Below are 25,609 nucleotides of genomic sequence, written 5' to 3' on the forward strand. Positions count from 1 at the left end.
ATCATCCGCAACGCCAAGTCGAAGATTGCGCAGGCGGCCAAGGCGATTCAGTCCAACCACCGGCTCATCCTCAGCGGCACGCCCATCCAGAACAACGCGCTCGAGCTGTGGTCGCTGTTTGACTTTCTCATGCCCGGGTTCCTGGGCACGGCGCAGCAGTTCAAGGCACAGTACTCCAAGCCCATCCTGGCTGCCCGCGATGCCAAGGCTTCCAAGTCTGACCAGGAGCGGGGCGCGCTGGCGCTGGAGGCCCTGCATCGGCAGGTGCTGCCGTTCTTGCTGCGCCGCGTGAAGGAGGACGTGCTGGACGACCTGCCACCCAAGATCATCCAGGACTACCTGTGCGACCTGAGCGGCGTGCAGCGGCGCATGTACGAGTCGTTTGGGCAGACGTCGCAGGCGCAGGCGGCAAAGGATGTGGTGCGCGCCGGCCACGACAGCGGCGACCGCAAGGGCGGGAAGCACATCTTCCAGGCCCTCAACTTCCTCAAGCGCGTGTGCAGCCACCCGCTCATGGTCAAGGCAGACGACGTGGACGCAAAGGTGCGGGCGCACATTGCGCAGCACGGCATCAACCTGCATGACGTGCACCACGCCACCAAGCTGGCAGCGCTGCACCAGCTGCTGAGCGACTGTTCCATTGGCGTGAGTGCCGATGCGACGGCTGCGGCGGCCAGCAGCCACCGCGCGCTCATCTTTGCCACGCACAAGCAGCTGCTGTCGCTGGTGGCGCGAGACCTGTTTGACCGGCACATGCCAGCACTGACGTACCGACGGCTGGACGGCGACACGCCCACGCACATGCGGGCGGAGGTGGTGGCGGAGTTCAACGACGACCCGACGGTGGACGTGCTGCTGCTGACGACCTCGGTGGGCGGGCTGGGCCTCAATCTCACGGGCGCCGACACGGTGATCTTCCTGGAGCACGACTGGAACCCAATGAAGGACCTGCAGGCCATGGACCGCGCACACCGCATTGGGCAGGGGCGCACGGTGAACGTGTACCGGCTCATCACGCGCAACACGCTGGAGGAGAAGATCATGAACCTGCAGCGGTTCAAGCTGAACATGGCCAACACCATTGTCAGCAAGGACAACAGCTCGCTCGCGTCCATGGGCACAGACCAGGTGCTGGACCTCTTCACGCTCTCGGAGAAACCGCAGGAGGGCGAGGGCGGCGCGGAAGGCGAGGACGGCACTGCTGCTGCCAGTGGTGGTGGATCGTCGTCGTCTGGGCTGCGCGCCATCTTGGAAGAGGCGGAGAAGCTGGACGAGGACGTGGATTACAGCGACTACAACGTGGACGCATTTATGAAGAAGATGCACTGATGGTGCGTGTGTGTGTGTGTGTGTGTGTGTTTCGGAGGGGGGGGGGGCTATGGTACTGGATGTGGGTTGGCTGAGTGCTCTTGTGTTGGTTGGATTGGCTGAACGAGTGTTTCCATTTGTTTGTTGCCCTTGTAGCGAAGCCTCAGATCACGTACAGAAGTAAAACGTGCAACAGTGTGCTTGGTTGCATGCCAAGCTTTGGGTTTGGTGGGAGGGTGGGAAGATGGAGCACACATGACAAGGAGGTGATTTGACCAAAGATAACAGAAGGCGGTACAAAGGATTCGGTCAACGGTGGGAGGGCGGGTGCGTGCAGGAAGAGGCGGATTGGCATGATGACGAAGAGAGAAACGAAAGACAAGGCAACGAGGAACATTAAAGGGGGGGGGGGAAGTAGGGATGACAAGGGCATGTGGTGTGTTGTGGTCGGGACACGACCATCATCGGTCTTGCCAAGCGTAGTACGATATGACATCAAATTGCCGTCGTTTATTATGTATTGCCTTTCACCCTGCACCGCCACCACCACGCTTTGCTCGCTTCCTCTCGCCGCCACCACCCGACACACTCTAACAAATGCGCGCGCGCGTGTGTGTGTGTGTGCGTGTGTGTGTGTGTGTGTGTGTGTGTGCGTGTGTGTGTTTGTTTGTACGCGTTTGTGTGTTTGTTTGTACGCGTTTGTGTGTGTGTGTGTGTGTGTGTGTGTGTGTGTGCGTGTGTGTGTGAGTGTGTCCGTGTGTGTGTGTGTGTGTGTGTGTGTGTGTGTGTGTGTGTGTGTGTGTGTGTGTGTGTGTGTGTGTGTGTGTGTGTGTGTGTAAGACAGCGGTTGCACAGACATCCATGTGAGATCAAGTTGACCAACCAACCAACCATGACAAGCAAGAGCCGACCCCAGCCAACCTTTCGACATCTCCCCCTCTCTCCTCACCGCCACCACCCCCCCCCCCACAAATACCACAATACCACCACCTTCTCTCCATCCCTTAGCCAACGCACCGCTGTTGTTCCCTTGAGCGATATCCGCAGCTTTGCCATGGGCCGCGGTGTTGTGTCTGCAGCCGCGACCACGTACAAGCGCGTGAGTACACTTGATGATGCTCAACCAAGTGCATATGAAAACCAATTGTGCCTCACTCTTCTCCTTTCGCGGTCCAAAGCACAAGCTGACGCACGCACGCACGCACACACACACACACACACACACACACACACACACACACACACACACACACCTGTTTCTGTGAGGACGGGGCGTCCCACAACTGGCGGCTCTTCCTGCTCCTCTGTTTTCACCTCCGCACTTTCCCTCGCGCGCGATTGTGACTGTGATTGCGGCTGTGACGACGGCGTGCGTCGTGTGTGTTCGACCTCGCTCGGCCCCTCTGTGATGCCGTATGCATCTTGAGCCTGCACACAGAGTTGCGAGCAATATTTCGTGCGTGTGCGTGTGAGTGTGAGTGTAAGTGAGCGAGCGAGTGAGTGAGTGCGCATGTACATGTAGTGAGAAGAGCAAAAAAGAAGACAGAGATGAAAGGATAGGCAGTAAAGCAACCCACACAATACCCTACCCCCTCCTCCTTCCAACACAAACCGACCGGCTCCAGGAAGCGAAAGGATTTGCGGAACTGGCTGCTGGAGATGCTGGTCATGTCTCTTCGAACCCCTGGATTGCTCAAGACGCTGTGCAACCTAGACACACACACACACACACACCCAAAAAGCGACAGACACGAACGTACGAAGCAGACACGAACGCATGTATGATGAGGGGCATTGGAGCGCATGCGATAGACACAGAGGGAGCAACGCAGCGGGTTTTGGCGCTCACGTGCAGTTGTCGCTGAGATCCGGCCTGTTGTTGCCTGCCAAACACCAACGCGGCAGGAAGTCAAGTAAATACGCTTGTGTGAGCAGAAAAAGACACAAACAGGGACTCTGACACGCGGGTGGAAGTGCGGGAGCCAACATGCTCGTCACACAATCTCTCTCTCACTCTCACACAATCTCACTCACACACACACGCACGCACACATACACACACACCTGGGAGGTCTTGCAGGACGGCCTCGAAGGTGGTGTCCTGGTGTGAGACAGGCGGGGATGGCGCCTTGGAACCCGTCGGTGACGGCCTCTTCATCCGGCCATCCTGTTGCAGTTGCTTTTTGATCCGCGCCAGCTCCGCCTGTTTGTTGTTTGTTTGTTTCGCGCATGTGTGTGTGCATGTGTGTGTGTGCATGTGTGTGAGATGGTTGACATGCACGTGAGGTTGTTTGTAGTCTGCGCATGACGCAGCTCAAGCCACGACGACGACGACCACGCACCGAGAGCCCAAACTGGGCGAAGAGCGCATCGACGTTTGCTTGCTCCGTTCCGCTCATCTTCACGCAACACCACAAAGTGCAGTAGAGTGAGTCCTTCCGGCGTTGCCTTTGTTTGTTTTTGCTCGCTTTTTATTGGGGAAAACTCTCTGAACTTGTGTGCGACACATGATCATTGATCACTGCTTCATTGCTTCTTCTTCCTCAACCACCACAACAGCCTCAACCACAAGATCACACACCACACCTATCATACCGCCAGCACCACACACCACAGCGTCACAACACAATACTGCCCGCGTCGAAGATGTTCTTTGCGTTCCATGGGCAGACGAGCGAATGGGCGAGCCCTGTTGGCAAGCACAAGCCGCAGCTTCTTGTGTGGCTGGCAACGGCGCCGCTGGATGAAGATGACGTTGGTGGTGATGGTGGTGAGTCGCAAGGCTTTGCGTTTGATCGCGTCGCGGTCCGCTGCGACCCAGACAACGAGGAGCACCTCGTTTCCATGGCGAAGCTGTCTTCACTCGAGCGCCACTCTTTCAAGCTGAGCGACCAACCCGAGGCTGACCCACAGCCTGACAGCAACACTCAATCACACACAGCCACCGCCACCGCCGCCAACGGCAACGACGACGACGATGGTGGTGGTGGTGATGAGGGCGTGCTGGAGCTGACACCGCCACGCGTCCGCTCTTCGCGCTTGTGCTTCTGGTGTGCGTGCATCCCGCTCAACGAGGACCGCGACCAGACGCACTACGTGTTCAAGTTCATTCAGGGGCGCCGCCAGTGGTGGCTGGATGCGCGTGGCGAGCTCGTGCCGCGTCTTCCTGGCAAGGAGTACCACTTTCGCTACAACCAGTCCTGCAAGCCACCGTCTTGGGTCGCCAGCCAAGTCTTCTACCAGGTATATATGTATGTGTGTTTGTGTGTGTGTTTGTGTGTGTGTTTGTGTGTGTTTGTGTGTGTGTGTGTGTGTATGTGTGTGTTTGTGTGTGTGTGTGTGTATATGTGTGTGTGTTTGTGTGTGTGTGTGTATAGTGGTAACGAACTCAAGGTTCTCTCCTTGTTTTGAAGCGCCGGATGACAAACTGAATTTGGTCGCGGATACAGTCCCCTGCTTACAACTATGTAAAGGACTCGCATTGAGAGCTGTTTATTTCGTCGGTTTGTGTGTGTTGTGTGTGTGTTGTGTGTGTTGTTGTGTGTGTGTGTGTGTATGTGTGTGTTGTTGTGTGTGTGTGTGTATATGTGTGTGTGTTTGTGTGTGTGTGTGTATATGGTGTATGTGTGTGTGTGTGTGTGTGTTTGTGTGTGTGTGTGCGTGTGTGTGTGGGCGGCCCTTGTGGGCGGCCCTACGCCCATTCCCCACACCTCCCAGTGCATGCATGCATTCAACCCCCCCCCCCCAACCCACACACACACACACACGCACACACATCTGTGCAGATCTTCCCCGACCGGTTCTGCAATGGCGACCCGAGCATCAGCGTGAAGGAGGGCGAGTACCTGTATCTGGGCCACCCCGTGCACGCGCGGGAGTGGGGGCAGCCCGTGACAGACACGGACGAGGCGCGCTGCAGCGAGTTTTACGGCGGTGATCTCATTGGTGTCCGCAACAGGCTCTCGTACCTCTGCGACGAGCTGGGCGTCACTGCGCTGTACCTCAACCCGGTCTTCACGTCTCTCTCCAACCACAAGTACGACACCGTCGACTACATGAACGTAGACCCGCACCTGGGCGGCAACGGGGCACTGCAGCACCTCTGCAAAGACGTGCACGCGCGTGGCATGCGCATCATTCTGGACGCGGTGCTCAACCACACGAGCGTGCACCACCACTGGTTCGACAAGTATGGCGATGCCATCAAACACGTGCCATCCGGCGCCGTCACCACCGCCACCCGCGCACCTGTTGCCACGTCGCCACGACCACCACACTCGCACAGCAAGGTCACGGCTGGCAGCCACGACGCTGCTGTTGACACTGCACACACTCATGATGGTGGTGGTGATGGTGGTGGTACAAACAGCGGCCGTGGCGACCCTGATGCTGATGCTGATGATGCTGATGGTGATGGCGGTCGTGATGGCGATGGTGGTACGCTGGCGCGGTCGACGGGTGCATTCCAGAACCCAACGTCTCCCTTCCGCGACTTTTACTTCTTCCTGCACCGCCGCCACCGCCGCACGCGCCGTCATGACGACACGAGCAGTGAAGGAGGAGGAGAGCAAGAAGAGGGGACATCAGGCGAAGCGCGGGCCGTTGTGGACACTGAAGCAGATGAGGTGCTGGAAGCGGAAGAGGTGGTGGTAGAAGGCGGTGCTGACATGGGCAAGGGCGATGATTACGTGGCCTGGCTCGGGTACGACAGCCTGCCCAAGCTGAACCTGGCCAACCCGCAAGTGCGCGCGTACCTGTATGCGGAGGAGCGGGCTGTAATTCGGCACTGGCTGCGGCCGCCATATGCCATTGACGGCTGGCGCTTCGATGTCATCCACATGCTGGGCGAAGGTGCCAACGCCACCAACAACGCCTTTTACGTGCGTCAGTTCCGCCAGGCCACCAAGGAAACCAACCCGCAGGCCTACGTCCTCGGCGAACACTTCTACGAGGCAACCCAGGTACGTGTGTGTGTGTGTGTGTGTGTGTGTGTGTGTGTGTGTGTGTGTGTGTGTGTGTGTTGTGTTGTTGTGTTGTGTTGTTGTGTTGTGCATATACATGTGCTGATGCACAAGTGCGTACGCGCGTGTGTGGCTGGATATTTGCGCGTGAAGTATGTGCCAGTTGTTTGTTCTTTGCTGCTGCTTATCTTCCACGTGCGCTCTCGTCTTCCATGTTCACCTTTCCCTCGTCTCCCTCATCCCCTTCATTTTCTTCCCCCTCCCACCATCATTGGCAGTGGCTGCAAGGTGACCAGGAGGACGGGTGCATGGCGTACTACACGTTCCTGCATCCCATGCGCGCGTTCTTCGCCGGCACCGACCTGATTGGCGACCCCATCCACCTGGACGCCAGCGAGCTCTCATCGTGGCTGTGCGAGTCGCGCGCCAAGATACCGTGGGAAAACCAGCTGGCCCTGTTCAACCAACTCGACAGCCACGACACGCCGCGCATGCTGACGCTGCTTGGGGGCGACGTTGCCAAGCTCAAGGCCGCCGCCACAGTGCTGTTTGCGTACCCTGGCACGCCCTGCATTTATTATGGCGATGAGGTTGGCGTGGAGGGTGGCAAGGACCCGGACTGCCGCCGCTGCTTCCCCTGGAACCGGCAGGAATGGCGCCAGGACCTGTTTGCGCACTACCAGCGGCTTGTTGCTGTCCGCAAGGCCACGCCCGCGCTGCAGTACGGCGCATATGTGCCGCTGTATGCGCACGGCGACGTGTTTGCGTTTGCTCGGTGGCTCGCGGGCACTGTGGTCATCTGCGTCGCTGTGCGGTCCGGTGGTACCATCGCAACAACTGCGAGCACGGCTGAGGAAGGCCAGCGAGCAGCCGCGATCGTGTTGCCCGTGTGGAAGTGCGGGCTGGACGAAGGCGCCGTGCTCACCAACGTACTCGCAGGCCATGCTACCAATGCCGACGACGATGCTGATGATGATGATGCCGATGACGACAGCAGCGGGTCGTTTGTGGTGTCGCGTGGCGGATGGCTTGACATCACCTCCTCCACCTCCACCTTCACGTCCATGTCCACGTCACCCAGCACTATCCACGGCTCAGCGCTGCTCGTGGCAAAGATGTGAATGTGATGAGTCATCGGCGTTTTGGTTATTGATGACTCATCATTGTGGGTGTTGGACGAAGATGACTGTGCACAACTGGCACTGGTTGCTTGTGGGTTGGAGTGGAAGTGATGGTGTGTGTGAAGGGATGCTGGTGATGGTGATGCATTTGTCCTGACATAAACGAAGCCCAACACAAGCAGACAACACAAACAGACGGCAATTGACTGACGACACAAGCAGACGACAACCGCGCAAGTCATACGACCACAGACAACCAACAAACACAGACACAGGCACACACACGCACCAGCATGAGCACGGAGATGGATGCTGGTGCTGTTGCGGGCCGAATTTCGATGCGCGCCAGCTTGTTGAAGTGGGTCAACTACTGGGATCGGTGGAGGCCGCGTGTGGTTGGCATCGTGCACGAGGAAGAGGACAGCGCTGGCGAGCCTGCAGGTGGCGTGTGCCACGTCCTCAAGTATGCCACCAGTGACAAGCAGTTTGACAAGGGCAACTTTCGTAAGCAGCTCGTCCTCCACAACGTATGTAGGGGTGTGATATGTGTGTGTGCATACGTGTGTATGTGTATACGTGTGTCTAGTCAAAGAGATACATCAAGGACAATGTCAATCGTTCAGCAATGTCAATCGCCTCACTCACTCACATGCTTCTGTCCACGCACAACGCACACACACACACACGCACACACATTCTCTCTCTCTCTCTCTCTCTCTCTCTCTCTCTCTCTCTCTCTCTCTCTCTCTCTCTCTCTCTCTCTCTCTCTCTCTCTCTCTCTCTCTTTCTCTCTCTTGTGAGTAGTTTGCAGTGCGGAAGCTGCCCGGCCAACCGTGCACGTTCTGTATCATGACACCGGCGCAGAAGCTGTACTTCAAGGCGGACAACAAAGAGGACGCACAAGCCTGGATCGCCCACCTTCAGGTGAGGGTCAAATGCAGTTTTGTCGCACGCTTTGTGCCATCCGATGTCAACCGCACTCACTCTGTCATCACACTCAGTGACCAACTCACACACATTCAAATTCGCTCACACACACACACACACACACACACACACACACACACACACACACACTCTCTCTCTCTCTCTCTCTCTCTCTCTCTCTCTCTCTCTCTCTCTCTCTCTCTCTCTTCCATACTCGCATTCACACACACACACACACCCTTGCGCCACAGGGGATTCAGCAAGCCCAGCAGGCGGTTGCAGGCGCTGACGATGCAGGCAACGGAAACACGGTTGACATGCACAAGTCCTTTTTCGAAGGCGAGGAGGAGCCACCCCGGACACCACTGCAACTGGCGCCAAACGAGGCCCTGGGCGATGACGATGGCTGGGAAGCAGTCGCATCTGTGCGTTTTACTCTGCTCCTGCGCTGTCGTGTTGTTATGTGTGTGTGTGTGTTGCCGGTGTTTGTCGCTCGTTGTTGGTGTCCTTACACACGCCCACATGCCCACATGCCCACGTGGTGTTGCTGATGAGCACGTGTGATCTCCTCTGCTATGCTTTCTCTCGCATCTGTCGTTCTGCATGTAGTTTGCCGAGCTGATGGGCTCTGACAAGGATGATGGCCAGGGTAAACGCACGTGGACCTGTGATGTGCAGCACTGCGTGTCCTCCATGGACCATGTCTCCATCCGCTGCACGCCGCAGGACCAGGCCCAAGGCACGGAACCACGCGCCACCACCATGCCCGTCATCAAGGTAAACCGTGGGCGTAACCGTCACCTCGCACTATTGCAATGTTGCAGCTTTGCATTTTTGCCCACGCACATACGCACACGCACATACTCCACGCGGTAACACATACGTACGTGCATACACACCTTTACACAGTTCCACACGGCGTTGGAGGAGCTGTCGCTGTACAGCGGCGACCGCGACCTGACATCTGGCCTGCCAAAGCTGCCGTCAACAAGCTTCTTTGCCCTCCACTTCTGCACCAACGCCGCGATGCTGGAGAGAAACGCGACATACACGCAGTGGCTGCAGCGCATGCTTGACGCCCTCCCGATCAACGTCACCTTCTACACCATCTTCGGACAGCACACGGGTGTGTGTGTGTGTGTGTGTGTGTGTGTGTGTGTGTGTGTGTGTGTGTGAGCGTGTGTGTGTGTGAGTGTGTGTGTGTGTGTGTGTCTGCTTTGTCTCGCTTGCACTTTGCCTTTCCTCTCCACTGCTCCTGCAATCAAACTGATGTTATCCAACATAAGCTCACCACACCGCTCACCACTGTTCGCCATGCTCTTGCCTGTTTCTGTAGCGACCGCAACGCTGTTTCTGTCACAGTCACAGCTCGAATGTGTCGCCATGCAATCGACGCTGGATGACGTAAGCAGCCAGTGCGCACGTGTTCATGTGTGTGTGTGTGTGTGTGTGTGTGTGTGCGTGTGTCTACGATTGCAGACGTGCCCTTGCGGATATCAAAGCAGTTGGCTGTCCGCCCTTTTGTCACGATTGTATATCCCTGTCATCCGCATGAAATGCACACTCTCCCTCACCACTGGTTATCCCTTCGCCCATTGGTAGGCGTTGAGTGCGCTTGAGAGCGCTGCTGAGGAGCGAGAGGCGACCACAGCACCCCCGCGCGCCGCTGTGGCCGCTGCCATGCATGAGCTCGAGTGTGTTGGTCGATATCTCCATGCGCGCTTGTCCTTCCATGAGACGCAGCAGCGCAGCAACCAGCAACGCCTGCACACGCTCGCAGAGGTGCTTGCTCGTGACCTGCAGGCATCATCATCATCATCATCAGATGCGGACAACAGCACACTCGATACCGACGCTATCCTGGCTCGCCGCGCCGTGCTCCCCGCAGCATCGCCCCAGCACGTGCGTGCAGTGTGTGTGTGTGTGTGTGTGTGTGTGTGTGTGTGTGTGTGTGTGTGTGTGTGTGTGTGTGTGTGTGTGCCTTGTGTTGGGAAGACAAACGTTTGAGAAACTGCTGTGGTCTTGCATCAACCACACCATCACCGCCTTTCTCACACACCCCACATCACATTTCTCAGGTGCTGGACCGGTATCGGGAGTTTATCATGCTCAAGACAAAACTACTGCGCGAAGACAAAACCACCACGGAGGAGCTGTCAGGTGAGATGCAGACCACCGCCTTTCCTTCACCACTCCCCTGAGACACAAATCACAACAGACTGGGGGTGCTTCGTCGTTCCCAGCCCCCTCCCCGGCTTGCCATGCTATACCGTGCTACGCTCCATGCTTGCTCAGAACATGTGTATGTGTGACTCATCCATGTGCGTGATTCATTGTTGGTGTCGCGATTGCATATCAGAGCAAGCAGAGGACCACGTCGTGTCGGCGCTGCAGCACATGGAGAGCTGGGGCGATATCGATTCCCAGCGCCGCAAGCGCACGCGTCAGCGTGTGGATGAGTCGCTGGCAAAGGCAACCAGCGTTCGCTTCAAATGCCTGCAGGCAGCAATCAAGGCCATCCAGTGGGGCATCTGTGGCATGGACTTGGAGATGGAGGCGCGCTCGGCGCAGCTGCGGGACATGTGTGCGCAGCGCGATGTGGATGCGCTGCCAATTGTGGAGGCAACGCGACGCAGTATCAGCGAGACGCGCACGGAGCGCGCACATCAGCGCCTCGCCCTCCTCCAGCACCAAGAGGTGTGTGTGTGTGTGTGTGTGTGTGTGTGTGTGTGTGTGTGTGTGTGCATGTGTGTGCAGAACTCTGTTGCTGGATGTTCTGGATGAGCACACTTCCTCCCTCACTCACTCACTCACTCACTCACTCACTCACTCACTCACTCACTCACTCACGCACTCACGCACTCACACACACACTCACTCACTCGCTCACCCTCTGCCAACCCCATTTCTTCTTCCGCTGTCTTCTACCTTGAACCAGACGCTGTGCAAAGAGCAGCTTGCGCGCTTCGATGAGCAGCGCCGCGACTACTCACGCCCGCGCGCCGACCGCAAGAAGGTGATCATCAACGTTGTTCAGGATGCATTACCATTGTTGTTGCGCCCAATTTCATCTCACTCGCTCCCCTCTCCCGTCCACGCTAGGCTGGTGCGTCACACACCAAGTGGCAGAAGCGGCTGTCCAAGTGGCGCGCAACGTACCGTGACGAAGAGATTCGCACAGAGGAGCACATGCAGGAGTGCGACAAACTCGTCGCCACGTACCTGCGCCACACACAAGCAGCGGTATGCGAGAGGGCCAACTGTATTCTTGTTGCTGGTTTTGATGTCTGCATACTGTCAACCTGTGCCGTGCTCGACTCAGTCTGGTGACATGACTTTGCTTTCAATCTGGCAACACACACCAACTCGCCATATACACGTATACAAACTTGTACACACACTCACACTCATGCACTTACTCACTCATGCACTTACTCACTCATGCACTTACTCACTCATTCACAAACACACACACACACTATAACACACGTCCATATTCACGCGCATACACACAATAACACACAAACAACATGCACAGCGCAAACGGCGCCAGCGACAGGAGATGGAAGCGCGCGCAATGGACGCAACAGATGCTGTTCGGGCGGGTGCAAAGGCGCGCGTGAACGCATATCGAAAGCAGCGCAACCAGCAAGACGAGAAGGAATGCCGCGCTCAGTCTCCTGCAAGCGCTGCGGGCGATGACAAGGACAGAGCCGTGTCGCCAACCGAAGCCCGCAAGGCCGCAATCCAGCGCATCAAGGTGTGTGTTCATGTGTGTGTCTGTGTGTATCTGTGTGTACGTGTGTGTGTATGTGCGTGTGTGTGTACGTGTGTGTGTGTGTGTTCGTGTGTGTGCGTGTGTGTGTGTGTGTGTTCATGTGTGTATATGCATTTTTAATGCGACTGCTGTGTCCTTCGTGTGATCATATCCTTCGCTGCTGCCACCTCATCAGCCCATCTCTGCTGCCGCTGTTTTGACCTCTTACTCATCATCTGTCAGATGCACGCGCTGGACACAAGTGCGCTGCCGCCGCCGGTAGACCAGGAGAAGTTTGAGGAAGAACAGCAGAAACGCATGTCGTCCTTCAGCAAACGCACGCGTGCGCGCATCAAGGAGCACCGCACGCTGGCATCGCGAAAGGAGAGCGAGTGGGCTCGTGCTGCTGAGGCTGAGCGGCAGAAGCAAGCAGAGGCACGCAGGAGCAACGCGCGCCATGCACAGGTTGGTTGATGAACGGCTGAATTGTTGATGTACAACAGCACAACCTTACCTGCACTCTGACGCACACAAGCACGTGTGCTTGCAGTCTCACTCACTCACTCACTCACTCACACACTCACTCACACACACACACACACACTCACTCATCACACACTCACTCACTCACTCACTCACTCACTCACTCACTCACTCACTCACTCACGCGCACGCACACTCACTCACTCACTCACTCACTCACTCACGCGCACGCACGCAGACGCGGCTGCGGCAGAAGCAGGAGGTGTCGCTGGACTACCAATATGCGCACGCGCCTGAGAAACGACCTGTGCTGCGGTATCCAACGCACCAGACCGCCCACGACTGCTGCTGTGCTGTTGGCGATGGCGAGACGGAGCACGACGACACGTGCACCCATGCAGCGGGCACCAACCTGCCGCCGCCGCCCGAGGAGTGGGTGGCAGCACCTGCCACCACAGCAGCGGCTTCATCAAGGGCAACCATGAAGAAGACCAACAACACGATGAAAGCCAGCAGCACAAAGGCGAGACCAAAGGCGAAAGGCAAGCACAGGCAGAGCGCTGGCGGCAACAAGACGCGGGCGACCACAACCACCGCAAAGGCGCAGAGTAGGCTACCCACGCTGGACGAAACGCACGCACCACAACAACAACAACAACAACAACAACAACAACAACAACAACAACAACAACAACAACAACAACAACAACAACAACAACAACAACAACAACAACAACAACAACAACAACAACAACAACAACAGCAGCAACAACAACAATCCTCTTTGCCATCTGCTGACGCGCTCCCGCCTCCGCCTCCTTCGTTGCTGCTGCAGGAGCCAGAGCACGGTGATTCGACCTCGGATGGCCACCCAGCGCAGCAGCAGCAGCAGCAGCAGCAGCAACAGCAGCAGCAGCAGCAACGTCAATCAGAAGCTGTGACAATCATCAACACCACCAACAGTGCCTCAGCCGAGTCCTCGCCACCTGCCATCACCACAACTTCATTTGTTGGCTCTCCACCGCCACCGCCGCCGCCACCGCCGCCACCACCCCCTGCTGCTGCGGTGACACTCGCCAGCTCGCCCAGTCCACTACTCGCTGGCGCTGCTGACACGACGCCTGCGCGGAGTGGCTGCAGCACACCTGGAAATGGCACCCACCAAACCAGCGCGCACTCGTCCTGCGCCGTGTCCTTGCAGCAGGCCATCGAGTCCGTCTCACTCAAGCGCGTCGATCCAAGCGGTACACACTCATGCGTGTGTGTGTGTGTGTGTGTGTGTGTGTGTGTGTGTGTTTATGTCGTTGAACTTGCACTCGGTGGCTGCTGCTTCTCAGCTCCGCCTTGCCTGTCCTCCCGTCCTCTCTATTTCCTTTTGGTCTTTATCAGTTCGTTCACACTCACTAACGCCACAAAACGCCCGCCATGCGCACCACACCGCAATGCAGATCTGGAGAAGAAGCCAAGCAGCATGAAGAGCGCGCTCATGAGCACCATCACTGTCTTCCTTGACAAGAGGCGGCCCGCCATTGAGGGCAAAGACACCAATGATGATGATGATGATGACGAGGATGACGATGATGACTCCAGCTGGGACGCAGACAGCGACGATGATGATGTTCTGTTGTAGCTCAATGCTGCGTTCGTGTTCGAGATCGTGGTCTTCTGCTTCGCTCACTCTTGTCCTTCTTCTTTGCTGAATTTTATGTATGTTTTCCATAAACGGTCCGCACTTGCAATCCAAACAACAAACGAACATGGCTGAGGGCGTGGTGCTGCTGCTGGTCGCACTGTTGTTGTTGACAGTGGCAGCAGCAGGGACGGCTGACGCCGTGCAAACGGGTGGCGATCAAGACCCATGCACGTGTGGACCTTTCTCATACGCAAATCCAAGCAAACCGGGCCCAGGCCCCACCACATACGAGACAGGTTGGTTTCGTGTCTGCGTGATGTGGTGTGTGTGTGTGTGTTTGATGAAAGTGCAACAACAACAACAACATGAAGTCACACTTGATCAGTTTTGTTCTTGCTGATCGCCACCGCACACATACACACACACACACACACGCACGCACGCACGCACATGACTAACACACACACACACACACACACACACACACACACACACACACACACACACACACACACGTGTACACAGGTGTGGACTATCCTGGAAACGACATGGCGCCATGCGGGTCAAATGGTTGCACCATGCCCACCAGCACCACGCACTTAGACTGTGAAACAAAGTGCAACACAACAGCTGGCTGTGTCGCGTATGTGTTCAGCACATCCGGCTGTGACGTGCCAAAGGGATCCAACACGTGCTGGCTCAAGAACCGGGTCGGCGTGAAGGTGCCCAACACCTGTAGGAACTCGCGCATCGTCAAGCAAGCGCCTGGCGAACCCCCGTATTGCCCACTCACCACAAAGTGGGCCAAAGAAGGTGCGGTGTCGATCGTATCTGTGCGCAACACCCCCCCTGTTGCCCATAAACATGTGCTCTTGATGGTTTGCTCGTGCCCATCCTTTGTGCTGGCGTTGGTATTCTGGCTTTCTGTCCCTGGCCTTCAACGCGCGTGTTGGGCTGCCTCGCTTCAAAGGAGCGCAGGTGGGCCATTTCCACCCCTTCTCAGCTCACATTGATGTGTGTGTGTGTGTGTGTGCGCGCGCGCGCCTGCGCAGTGAACCCAAGCACGAGCGTCCCATTGCCAGAGTACCCTCGCCCGCAAATGGTATGACCCCACAGCATGGTTTGGTGTGTCCGCACCAAAGCGCTCACGTGACACACGTGTGTACATTGTATACTCTTCGCAACGTAGCAAACAACCCATCATCGCATTGACTCGCCACTCACCCAAGAACTATCACATGTGGTACTATGCATATTACAGGTGCGTGACACCAATTGGACCAACCTCAACGGCTGGTGGGAGTTCCAGCCCGCAGACCCGGTACGCCACTCTGTGTGTGTATGTGTATGTGTGCGTGTGTGCGTGTGTGTGTGTGTGTGTGTGCGCGCGCGTGTGTGTATGTGTATGTGTGCGTGTGTGCGTGTATGTGTGCGTGTGTGCGTGTGTGTGTACATACGATCGTGTTGTGCATGCAGCGTTTGTGGTTTGTGTATGATACCTTGAAGCCTCAGCAACAACGACAAGCAGGACACACAATCGCTCACCAACAGCACGCCCACTGCCGCAACCACTGCAATTCACCTCCATTTGCGTCTGCAGAAACAACAGCCGCCCTTTGGCAAGAAGCTGAACAGCACAGTCAATGTCCCGTTCCCCGTGGAGGCGTGCCTCTCTGGCGTGTGGCAAACACACATGCACCTGTGGTACCGCCGCGTGTTTGCTCGACCTTCACCGGCATCATCCAGCGACCGCGTGCTGCTGCACTTTGGTGCCGTGGACTGGCAGACGCAAGTGTTTGTGAACAAACAGCTAGTCGGCACGCACACGGGCGGATATGATGGGTTCACGTTTGACATCACCTCGTACCTGCGGACAAGTGCTGAGAATGAGCTGTTTGTGTCTGTGTACGATCCGTCGGATTACGGGCAGCAGGTGTTTGGCAAGCAGCGCATCTCAGCCATCACCGCTGCTGGTGGCGACACATACACGCCATCGTCAGGCATCTGGCAAACGGTGTGGCTGGAGGTTGTGCCACAGGTGCACATTGCCAATGTCACGCTGCTTGCAGACCTCACCACCCTCACCATGACGGTGAACGCATCGGACGGTTCTTCCCGCCCCTTCTCCTACACCGTCCACGACGGCTCTTCCAAGGTGGCCAGCATGTGTATGTGTGTGTGTGTGTGTGTGTTTATGTGTGTTTTAGTGTGATTTAGTGTGTGTATGTGTGTGTATGTGTGTGTATGTGTGTGTGTTCCAGTGTTCGTGACCAACGTGGAGAGCACACGCACCCACGCCCACGCACCCACCACACACGCACCCACGCCCACACACGCACCCACGCCCACACGCCCAGGTCGTCTCTGGCAATGGCACATCGGGCGCACCACACAGGGTGACAATTCCAAACCCAAAGCTGTGGAGCCCCGCCTCCCCTTTCCTGTACAACATCACCATCACCATGGGCGCAGACACTGTCACCTCGTACTTTGGAATGCGCACATTCACGTCAGTTTGCTTCACGGTTTCGGTTGTCAATCGCGTGCGCTGGTATATATGTGTCTGTCACTTTGCTTTGGATGGTGAGCTGTGGCCTTGCGCCCTTCACGCTTGCGACCTTGTACGTTTCACGCTTGCGACCTTGTACCTTACACGCTGGTAACCTTCCTGTCTCGCTCCCTCGCCCCTCGTCCCTCACACTGTCGCCCCCTCACCCTTGCTGTTTTCCTCTCACTTGACACTCCTCACCCTCACCTTACGCCCTCCTTACCCCCTCTCGACCCGTATCCCACATCACTGTGTGCACAGCCTGGGCAAGGACGAGCACGGCGTGACGCGGCCGCTGCTCAACGGCAACTACACCTTCCTCGCGGGCTGGCTCGACCAGAGCTACTGGCCCGACGGCCAATACACAGGTGCGCCTCAGCCAGTGGTGCTAGTGGTGGTGCGAGTCGTGACAGTGGTGATGGTGGTAGTGTGTGGAGGGGGAGGGGATGTACATGAAGTGTGGGGTGATTTACGATGGTGCATCGTGGTGGCTGGGAAGAAGCGTGCGTGGGAGTGTATGTTGCAGCAAATGGAACCTGTTTTGACGCCCTGTGCACTTCTCATTGCCATCACCACTTGCCCTCGTGTATTTCTGCTGCATACGTCCATCCCCCCCCCCCTCTCCCTCAGCGCCCACGGACGAGGCACTGGCGTCGGACCTGTACGCTGTGAAGCGGTATGGCCTGAATATGGTGCGCCTGCACCAGAAGGTCAACTCGGAGCGCTGGTACTACTACGCCGATCTGCTCGGCATCGTCGTCTTCCAGGTGCTGTGTGTGTGTGTGTTTGTTGTTTGTTTGTTTGTTTTGTGTGTGTGTGTGTGTGTGTGTTTGTTTTGTGTGTGTGTGTGTGTTTGTTGTTTGTTTGTTTGTTTGTTTGTTTGTTTGTTTGTTTGTTTGTTTGTTTGTTTGTTTGTTTGTTTGTTTGTTTGTTTGTTTGTTTGTTTGCAAGTGTATAGCCCTCGTGTGATAGTTCTTCTCCAAACCAACACACACCGTTTCCTTCCTCTTGTGATAGGATATGGTGCAGCACTATGGTGACGCGCACGGCATCAAGCCTGACCCCGATCTCTACTTCCAGGACTTGCGCGCCATGATCGTCGGCAGGTACTGGCTTTGAATTTGAGTTGTGCACTTGTGCAGCTGTGCATGTATGCTCTAGTGTGTGTTTGTGGGCTTTGTGTGGGCTCGTGCGGGCTCGTGTACGATCTTTCGTATTGGTTGACACGTGTGAGCTTTATGTGCGAATGAATACGTTCATTGAGAACACGGGTGTTTCACTCACTTGCTCCTTTTCACCCGGCTTGGCATGCGTTCCGTCCAGGTTCAACCACCCGTGCATCGTGCAGTGGGAGGCCTTCAACGAAGGAGACATGGTTGCCCACTTCAACCCACAGCAGGTCGGTTGCGCAGACGCGAGGCGAGGGCGGCTGTTGCTTGTTGCTTGTTGTTTGTTGCTGGTGACCGCCCGAAGCGCCACCGACACCGCCACCACCGCCACCACCACCACCACCACCACCACCACTGAGTTTCTGTCTCTTCTGTTGCCTTCACCTCCCTGACCTCACTGCATCGCTTCTCTTGTCGATAAAGGCTGTTGACTTCATTCGTGCGCTCGACCCGTCTCGCCTGGTGGACACGGACTCCGGTGGCCCCGCCAACAACCTCCACATTGGCGACGTCAACGACATCCACGACTGTGAGCATGTTTGTGCTTGTGTGTGTTTGTGGGTGTGTTTGTGTATGTGTGTGCTTGTACTTCTGCGTGTGCTTTCCATTTCACACACTGCGCCTCACCCTTTCTCGCATGACTTCAGATCCCAACCCACAAGATCCCAAGCCGAGTGATACACAGTACGGTAAGCGTGACATTGCTTTCTGTCTGTGTGTCGATGTGGGTGTCTTTGTATGCTGTCGCCTTGGGTGACAGTGCCATGGGCCACTCACGCCACACCATGACGCGCCTGTTGTTTTTGCAGCCATGATTGGCGAGTTTGGGGGTATTGGCGCGTTCATCCCTGGCAAGGAGTGGTGGCCAGCCCAATGTCACACCTATTTGCACGTGGATACCCCACTGGAGGAGGCAAACACCTACATCAACATGACAAACGTCCGTTCGTGTGTGTGTGTGTGTGTGTGTGTGTGTGTGTATACACTTGTGTACTTCTGTGCGTGTGTGTACTTGTGTACTTGTGTACTTGTGTGTGTACACTTGTGTACTTGTTTGTGTGTGTGTGTGTGTGTTGGCTCTGGCATGCTTGCTTGTGTACTTACTTGGTCATTGACCCTTCTAGTGCGCTGTAAGCCATCACATCCCATCACAGCCACAGTCCCATCCCCAAGTGTCTTCTCTCACTGCGAGCATCTTGTCGTGTGTGATGTCAGATGATCTACAACTGGCGCAGCGACATTTCTGCCTCGGTGTACACTCAGATCACCGACGTGGAGGTGAGGCGGGGAGACAGAGGAACAGAGTGAGAGAGGGAGAGGCTTGCATTGTGTGCTTTGCTTGAGGTTGGACTTGTGGGCTTTATGCATTGCCATGGTGCTCACTTCACCTGACACACACACACACATAACACACACACACACAAACACACACACACACATGCACACACACACACACACACACACACACACACACACACACACACACAAACACACAGTTGGAGTGCGATGGGTTCATGACGTATGATCGGGTGGACAAGTTTGACTCAGACACGATCGGCCGCATCGCCAAAGCCAACCAGAGGCTCATCCACGGAAACTGACTTCAGCTGCTCTGTTACAATTTGCAAATGCCTGCAATTTGATGTCGCACAAAATGGCATTTAAGTGTCCAGCTCAACAGATTTTTTTGCAATTTAAACATGGGGTACTGCGTACCAAGTCGACTAATGCGTCCTATTTCTTGTGTTGTCTGTGAGAAACGTATGCCATCGCAACTATCCACCAGGTACTCCAAGTTGTGGATGCGTTGCAAAACGGGAAGCTGAGCCAAACAAGCCAGCGAAGCGCACAAACACTGGCAAAGACAGACAAGAAGCGACGACGACTTTGCTGAGGTGAGCTGGAACTGCACAGCGTCGCTGACGAGACTTACAGCGACGCGCCAGTGCAGGTTGTTGAATGCAGCGAGGGGATGTGTGTGAGTGTGAGAGAAGGGGACTGCATGCTTTGTGGACTGCAGTCGTGTCTGCAGCTTATTTTGGTGCCAGATATCTCTCTCTCGCTCTCTTTCTCTTGGTTCTCTCTGGGCAGTGTCACATCAGCAGCTGTTGTTTGTATTTGTGTTTGGTCGATCCCAAAGGCTGTCTTCCTCTGCCTTGTCGCTGTTTCGCGCTCACCCAACGATTCCTGCTCTTGGCCACCGTCTGCATGTACCTTTCGCTCCGCTATCACACCTTGCTGCTGGCTGCTGCTGGTGTGTTGTTGTGCTCAGGGGTTATTGAAACACGCTCAACACAGAAGAACCGGGAGACTGCTGCCATGACTGACCCCAACAGCGTCATTGTGTGCGACAACGGCACTGGCTTTGTCAAGTGCGGTTATGCACGCTCCAACTTCCCGTCCCACGTGTTCCCGTCCCTCGTGGGTCGCCCCATCGTGCGCAGCTCCACCCGTGTCGGTGACATTGAAGTCAAGGTGCGCCAATGTGACATGTCGCTCTTGGTGCAAAGACGTTGCTTTTGAGAGAGGGGGAGGGGTGTTGCCCCTGAGCTTCTGCTGAACATCTGCGTGCATGTGTGTGTGTGTGTGTGTGTGTGTGTGTGTGTGTGTGTGTGTGTTTGTGAGTGAGAGGAGCTGCCATGCATTCCTCCCAGGTGGTGGTGTTGCCACTTGTTCTCATGTATCTGTGCTGCGTGCAGGACATTATGGTTGGCGAGGAAGCGTCACAGCTCCGCTCCATGCTTGAGGTGAGCTACCCGATGGACAACGGTATCGTCCGCAACTGGGAGGACATGGAGCTCGTCTGGGACCACACCTTCTACGAGAAGATGAAGATCGACCCAACACAATCAAAGGTGCGTGTTGTTGTTGTTGTTGTTGTTGTTGTTGTTGTTGTTGGCTGCTGCTGTTGTTGTTGTTGTTGTTGTTGTTGTTGTTGTTGTTGTTGTTGTTGTTGTTGGCTGCTGCTGTCCTTGCTGTTGTCGTGATCCTCCGCTTCTGCTCCGTCCTCGTCTTCCTTTCCCACTTCTTTTCTTGTCCTCTTCCTTGGGCCCCTTCTCGTTTTATCTGCGCACGCTGACTGACCATGACGCTGCGTCCATCTCCTCTGTTACTTCTTTCTCCGGTCCTCCACCACAATGGTTTCTGCCTCAGGTTCTGTTGACAGAGCCGCCGCTGAACCCGAAGAAGAACCGCGAGAAGATGATCACCACCATGTTCGAGAAGTACCAGTTCCAGGGCGTGCACATTGCTGTGCAGGCCGTCCTCACACTCTACGCACAAGGTGTGGTGTTTCATGTCTGCAGCATGTGTCGTGGGGGTGCAAAGACAAGCCGAGGAAAATACACGGATGCAGCTTCTGTCAACGCCGCTACCCGGCGCAAACATGCATGCACACACGCACATGCGCGCCTTGGTTCGCTTGGCTCATATTCCACGCCTGATGCTGTGTTGTTGTTGTTTTGTTTTGTTTTGTTGTTTTTTGTTTTTTTTTTTGTTCCTGTGCTGCCAGGTCTTCAAACCGGTGTTGTGATTGACAGCGGCGATGGCGTGACACACATTGTTCCCGTGTACGAGGGCTTTGCGCTTCCCCATCTCACCCGCCGCCTCAACATTGCCGGCCGCGACATCACCAAATACATGATCAAGGTGCGGGTGTGTGTGGGTGTGTGGTGCGCGCGCGTGTGTGTGTGCGCGTATACCATCCGGTCGCCCTTGTCCCAGCACTCTGTTACTCTTGCTCCAGCACACACACTCGTTTGGTATGGTAACCGTCCTTGTGCTTGCTCCGTTTTACTTCTTCGCCTGCCTGACGTGTACGTCCATCTTCGTGGTTGCACGATTGCTCTTGCAGCTGATGCTGCGTCGCGGGTATGTGTTCAACGCATCTGCCGACTTTGAGACGGTGCGGGAAATCAAGGAGAAGCTGTGCTACGTTGCATACGACATTGAGACAGAGCAGCGGCTGGCCAACGAGACGACGGTGCTTGTGGAGAACTACACGCTGCCCGACGGCCGCGTGATCAAGGTTGGCGGCGAGCGGTTCAGCGCACCGGAGGCACTCTTCCAGCCGCACCTCATCGACGTCGAGGGCATGGGCGTCTCCGAACTCCTCTTCGACTGCATCCAGGTGGGCTGCAATGCTGTTTGCTGGCTGGTCATCGTTGTTGTTGTTGTTGGTGGTGGTGGCGGTGGTGGTGGTATTACGGGCGCTGCTGCCGCTGTCGCTTACTTTGCCTGCTTGCTTCTTGTCCCACATCACTGCACCACGTACCATCTCACATTAACACTCACTGACCCCCCTCCCCCCAACACACACACACACACACGACTGCACAGTCTGCGGACATTGACACGCGCCCTGAGTTTTACAAGCACATTGTGCTGTCTGGCGGCAGCACGATGTATCCTGGCCTGCCGAGCCGCCTTGAGCGTGAGGTGAAGCAGCTGTACCTGGAGCGCGTGCTGAAGGGCAACACAGAGGCGCTGTCCAAGTTCAAGATCCGCATTGAGGACCCGCCGCGCCGCAAGCACATGGTCTTCCTCGGCGGCTCTGTGCTCGCAGACCTCATCAAGGACAACCCGGATGCATGGATCTCCAAGCAGGAGTACGAGGAGCAGGGCCTCAGGTGCCTGGAGAAGTTTGGCGTCTCCGCTTGAGCAGTGCACTTGCTGCTACTGTATGTTGTTGCTGCTGCTACTGTCGCTCACATGTGTCCTTTGTGCTTGCTCATGGTGTGTGAGTACGTGTGCGTGTGTCTGCAACAACAAGTGTGTTGTGTGTGTGTGTGTGTGTGTCATTTTTTCTTCTGTGCTGTTGATTGGTCACCGTCGGTGCGTTACATTAGTCCCCCACACACCTCTCCTTGATCTGTTTCATTGGCTTCCTTCTCTTCTTCCCCCTTCTCTCATTTTCCTTCCTTCTTTCTTCCTCTCTGCTGCTTCACCATTGACTCGTCCATCATGTGCGCTTGTGAGGGGTGCGACCGGTGCGTGCGTCGTGTGTTTCTCCGTGTTGTTTTTCGTGTGTGTGTGTGTGTGTGTGTTTTTGGGAGGGGACAGGGTGGGAACACCTCTCCCTCGCTTTGTCTCTCTCCCTTCCTCCGCCTCCGCTGCCCTTGGTCTTGTCTGTTGTGTTCATTGTGCGTGTGTAACTCTCGTGTCGGTGGCGGTGGCGGTGGTGATTGTAACGATGCCATCATGAATGAAGCAGTTGCTCGCAGCGGCGGAATGGCATTTCACGAGCACGTGGGGTTGGTCTGAGTCGTGTTGAGCCGCGGGGGGGGGGGAGAGAAGAGTGTGGGATGTGAGGGTGAGTGACATGATGGGATAAGGGCGCTGCTCGTGTTGGCCAAATACACGCGCACACATGATCCTGCTTACCTGGTGTGGGGTGTGTGGCTGCAGGAGCTTGGGCTGGAGGTGTGTGTGCTTGGCAGCGGGTGCAGTTGTGCTGTCGAGCCACCACGCGTTGGCGGCATCACGCATCACCACGCCTTCAACTGTGAACTTCTCCCACGCGCTCCCTTGCGCCGCTGTCAAACGTCGACACAACCAAGAAGACACGTGAGACGATAGTTTGGAACCACGACAAGTGCCTGGTGGTGCAATTGTCACCCACTCACGACCACCACTTCATTCACCCTCTCAGCAGCCGCAACCACCAACAACAAACAACAACAACACCACCACCCTCTCAGCTCACTCCTCCAGCACGGTTGACTGACCGACGTGTGTGCGGCAGCTGTAGAAGAAGCCGCCGTTGCCTGGTGAGGAAAACGTGCGCGTGCCGTTGAGGGCGTGCAGCATGGTGAACCCAAACGCGTTTAGCTGTGCAATCTCTTGCGTGCTGCAGTGCTGAAACTCGCCCGTGTTTGCGCAGTCCTTCCAGCTGGCGTTTGCGGGAAACACATTGCCCATCTGCCACGCGTCCACCAGGGATTGCAGCAGGAAGATGGGCGACTCCATGTGCGGGTACGTGTGCTGCGCAAACATGCACGCGCTCGGGTCATGTGCGTTTGCCTTGATGCACGACTGGTCTACGCCAGCAGAGCAGTTCTGCATGGCAAACACGTTGCGCATGCGGTCCGGGTACAGCGGCTGGCCGCCGGCATCATCATGCTCAAGGAAAAATCCGCTCACAGGGGACGCCTTGAACGCGGTGGCAGTCCGTGGCAGCATCGCCCGCACGGTGTCGGCATGGAGGAACGTGGCCAGCCCGCCTGCCGAGCCGCCAGACAGCAGCACCTGCCGTGCGCTGCCGAAGCCGTGATCCTTGGCCAGGGTAGCGAGGATGGCTCGCAGATTCGCAAACCCGCGGTAGTGCAGCGTTTGGTTGTTATGCACGACAGGCTGCGCCCTGTTGCCAGAGAACGAGGCGCCTGGCAGCAGCAGCCACGGCAACGCGGTGGTTGGCGGTGAGAACACGAGCAACGACGTGCAGAAGAACAGGCGCACGAGGCGGTGAGCGTGGAGAAGGGTGGAGATGACAGGGCATCAAACGTACCATCGCAGTACCACAGCAGAACGCGGTTGAACCCCGAGAACACTGGATTGACGGTCGAGTCCTGTGTGTTTGTGTGTGTATGTGTATGTGTGTGTGTGTTGGGGGTTGGTCAAGGTAGAGGGATTGTGAGATGAACGAGGTGGTAGTTTTCGCTGTGGTGGAGCAAGGAGACACGCGCAAGCAAAGCAAGTGTGTGTGTGTGTGTGTGTGTGTTTCAGTGTGAACCAAGCAACGCCATGATATGAACGCACTGGCGCAAGGTATCCGCCCTTGTAGTTGAACGTCTTGCCAAGCTGAGTGCTGCTACCAAGCTGCGTCTTTGCCCGCTGTGCACACTCTGCTTCAGTGTAGCACCAACCACCTGAGTCCAGCAGGACAATGACCAAGCAAGCGTGGCAGTTAGTTGGCTCAAACTACGGACACCGCTGAAACACCAGCGTCGAGGATCGTGCAGCACTCACACCGCACCACTCACCTCCGCGGAAGTAGAGCACCCAGTCGTTGGAGTGGGTTTTGTTGGAAGCAGGCGAGAAGTAAAACGCGGGCAGGCTTCCGTCCAAGCTTCTCCGTGGTTTGATGCGAGCAGAGTGCAATGGGGTGTCAACTGAATCAACTGAACAGCTGATGTCTTCATCACGAAACATAAACAAAGACAACACAGTGGCGCGCACACAATCGCACTTCGCGTACACCGAGCACGCGCACACGAGCACGCCCATGAGCAAGCGTGTTTTCATAACCACATCACATCACTGTATTGAAACCTCACCATCGTGCGTTGTACTCGTTTGCGATGCCCTTGTCCACCAAGTGCAGGTCCAGTGCGTCCACCACACCGCCACCAGCCACCAGCACAAGCACAACAACAACAGCACACCACCACATCGCCGTCCTTCCAGTGTGAAAGAAAATCCGTCGTCATGTTCACAAATCTTCACAACCTCACATCATCATTTCGGGTGACAAACGACAAAACCACGTGTTGTGACGGGAGCAGCAGTGTTGCTTGATTGATCTCACATCTAAGCCACGATGACGATGATGGACGTGCCCAACATCACGGATGCCTCAGCCCAGGACGAACGTACGTGTGTGTGTGTGTGTGTGTGTGTGTGTGTGTGTGTGTGTGTGTGTGTGTGTGTGTGTGTGTGTGTGTGTGTGTGTGTGTGTGTGTGTGTGTGTGTGTGTGTGTGTTGT

The 25,609-nt window shown here is 56.1% G+C and overlaps 7 protein-coding genes across 7 annotated transcripts in view; 5 read left to right on the forward strand and 2 right to left on the reverse strand.

The window, feature by feature from the left end:
- PTSG_08218 (BTAF1 protein) overlaps window positions 1-1,506 on the forward strand; it is a 12,803-nt gene extending 11,297 nt beyond the window's left edge. Inside the window, exon 32 of the mRNA XM_004991185.1 lies at window positions 1-1,506. This exon is cut by the window's left edge and continues 370 nt beyond it. Coding sequence (XP_004991242.1) covers window positions 1-1,329 — 1,329 coding nt within the window. The 3' untranslated portion in view covers window positions 1,330-1,506.
- Window positions 1,507-1,809: 303 nt separating this feature from the next.
- On the reverse strand, window positions 1,810-3,760 carry PTSG_08219 (uncharacterized protein). The gene is made up of 7 exons (XM_004991186.1): window positions 3,651-3,760; window positions 3,373-3,511; window positions 3,158-3,191; window positions 2,925-3,018; window positions 2,562-2,736; window positions 2,326-2,381; window positions 1,810-1,898 (listed from the first exon to the last, which is right to left on the reverse strand). The coding sequence occupies exons 1-7, from the start codon at window positions 3,705-3,707 to the stop codon at window positions 1,836-1,838; spliced, it is 618 nt and encodes a 205-aa protein (XP_004991243.1). The 5' UTR covers window positions 3,708-3,760; the 3' UTR covers window positions 1,810-1,835.
- Window positions 3,761-3,954: 194 nt separating this feature from the next.
- PTSG_08220 (maltodextrin glucosidase) lies at window positions 3,955-7,390 on the forward strand (the record flags this gene model as incomplete). The annotated part of the gene is made up of 4 exons (XM_004991187.1): window positions 3,955-4,551; window positions 5,094-5,534; window positions 5,985-6,269; window positions 6,548-7,390. The coding sequence occupies 4 exons, from the start codon at window positions 3,955-3,957 to the stop codon at window positions 7,388-7,390; spliced, it is 2,166 nt and encodes a 721-aa protein (XP_004991244.1).
- A 293-nt stretch (window positions 7,391-7,683) lies between these two features.
- Window positions 7,684-14,290, forward strand: PTSG_12694 (uncharacterized protein; the record flags this gene model as incomplete). The annotated part of the gene is made up of 15 exons (XM_004991188.1): window positions 7,684-7,917; window positions 8,195-8,314; window positions 8,569-8,742; window positions 8,927-9,094; window positions 9,227-9,443; window positions 9,654-9,721; window positions 9,920-10,219; window positions 10,396-10,477; window positions 10,677-11,014; window positions 11,256-11,333; window positions 11,420-11,560; window positions 11,856-12,077; window positions 12,318-12,539; window positions 12,796-13,801; window positions 14,006-14,290. The coding sequence occupies 15 exons, from the start codon at window positions 7,684-7,686 to the stop codon at window positions 14,185-14,187; spliced, it is 3,552 nt and encodes a 1,183-aa protein (XP_004991245.1). The 3' UTR covers window positions 14,188-14,290.
- PTSG_12695 (uncharacterized protein) lies at window positions 14,287-19,745 on the forward strand. The gene is made up of 15 exons (XM_004991189.1): window positions 14,287-14,486; window positions 14,716-15,003; window positions 15,243-15,292; window positions 15,452-15,511; window positions 15,791-16,345; window positions 16,548-16,699; window positions 17,000-17,106; window positions 17,369-17,505; window positions 17,756-17,844; window positions 18,062-18,137; window positions 18,331-18,436; window positions 18,555-18,596; window positions 18,717-18,847; window positions 19,123-19,185; window positions 19,404-19,745. The coding sequence occupies exons 1-15, from the start codon at window positions 14,315-14,317 to the stop codon at window positions 19,506-19,508; spliced, it is 2,133 nt and encodes a 710-aa protein (XP_004991246.1). The 5' UTR covers window positions 14,287-14,314; the 3' UTR covers window positions 19,509-19,745.
- PTSG_12696 (actin) lies at window positions 19,682-23,128 on the forward strand. Its single transcript, XM_004991190.1, has 7 exons — window positions 19,682-19,802; window positions 20,180-20,382; window positions 20,607-20,762; window positions 21,061-21,190; window positions 21,419-21,555; window positions 21,761-22,036; window positions 22,246-23,128. The coding sequence occupies exons 2-7, from the start codon at window positions 20,227-20,229 to the stop codon at window positions 22,564-22,566; spliced, it is 1,176 nt and encodes a 391-aa protein (XP_004991247.1). The 5' UTR covers window positions 19,682-19,802; window positions 20,180-20,226; the 3' UTR covers window positions 22,567-23,128.
- On the reverse strand, window positions 23,030-25,311 carry PTSG_08223 (uncharacterized protein). Its single transcript, XM_004991191.1, has 7 exons — window positions 25,182-25,311; window positions 24,888-24,973; window positions 24,664-24,773; window positions 24,413-24,473; window positions 23,634-24,287; window positions 23,290-23,441; window positions 23,030-23,165 (listed from the first exon to the last, which is right to left on the reverse strand). The coding sequence occupies exons 1-7, from the start codon at window positions 25,295-25,297 to the stop codon at window positions 23,145-23,147; spliced, it is 1,200 nt and encodes a 399-aa protein (XP_004991248.1). The 5' UTR covers window positions 25,298-25,311; the 3' UTR covers window positions 23,030-23,144.
- Between the last annotated feature and the right edge of the window lie 298 nt (window positions 25,312-25,609).

The sequence above is a fragment of the Salpingoeca rosetta genome, assembly GCF_000188695.1.
Source record: "Salpingoeca rosetta unplaced genomic scaffold supercont1.21, whole genome shotgun sequence".
In the NCBI taxonomy this organism is placed as follows: domain Eukaryota; class Choanoflagellata; order Craspedida; family Salpingoecidae; genus Salpingoeca; species Salpingoeca rosetta.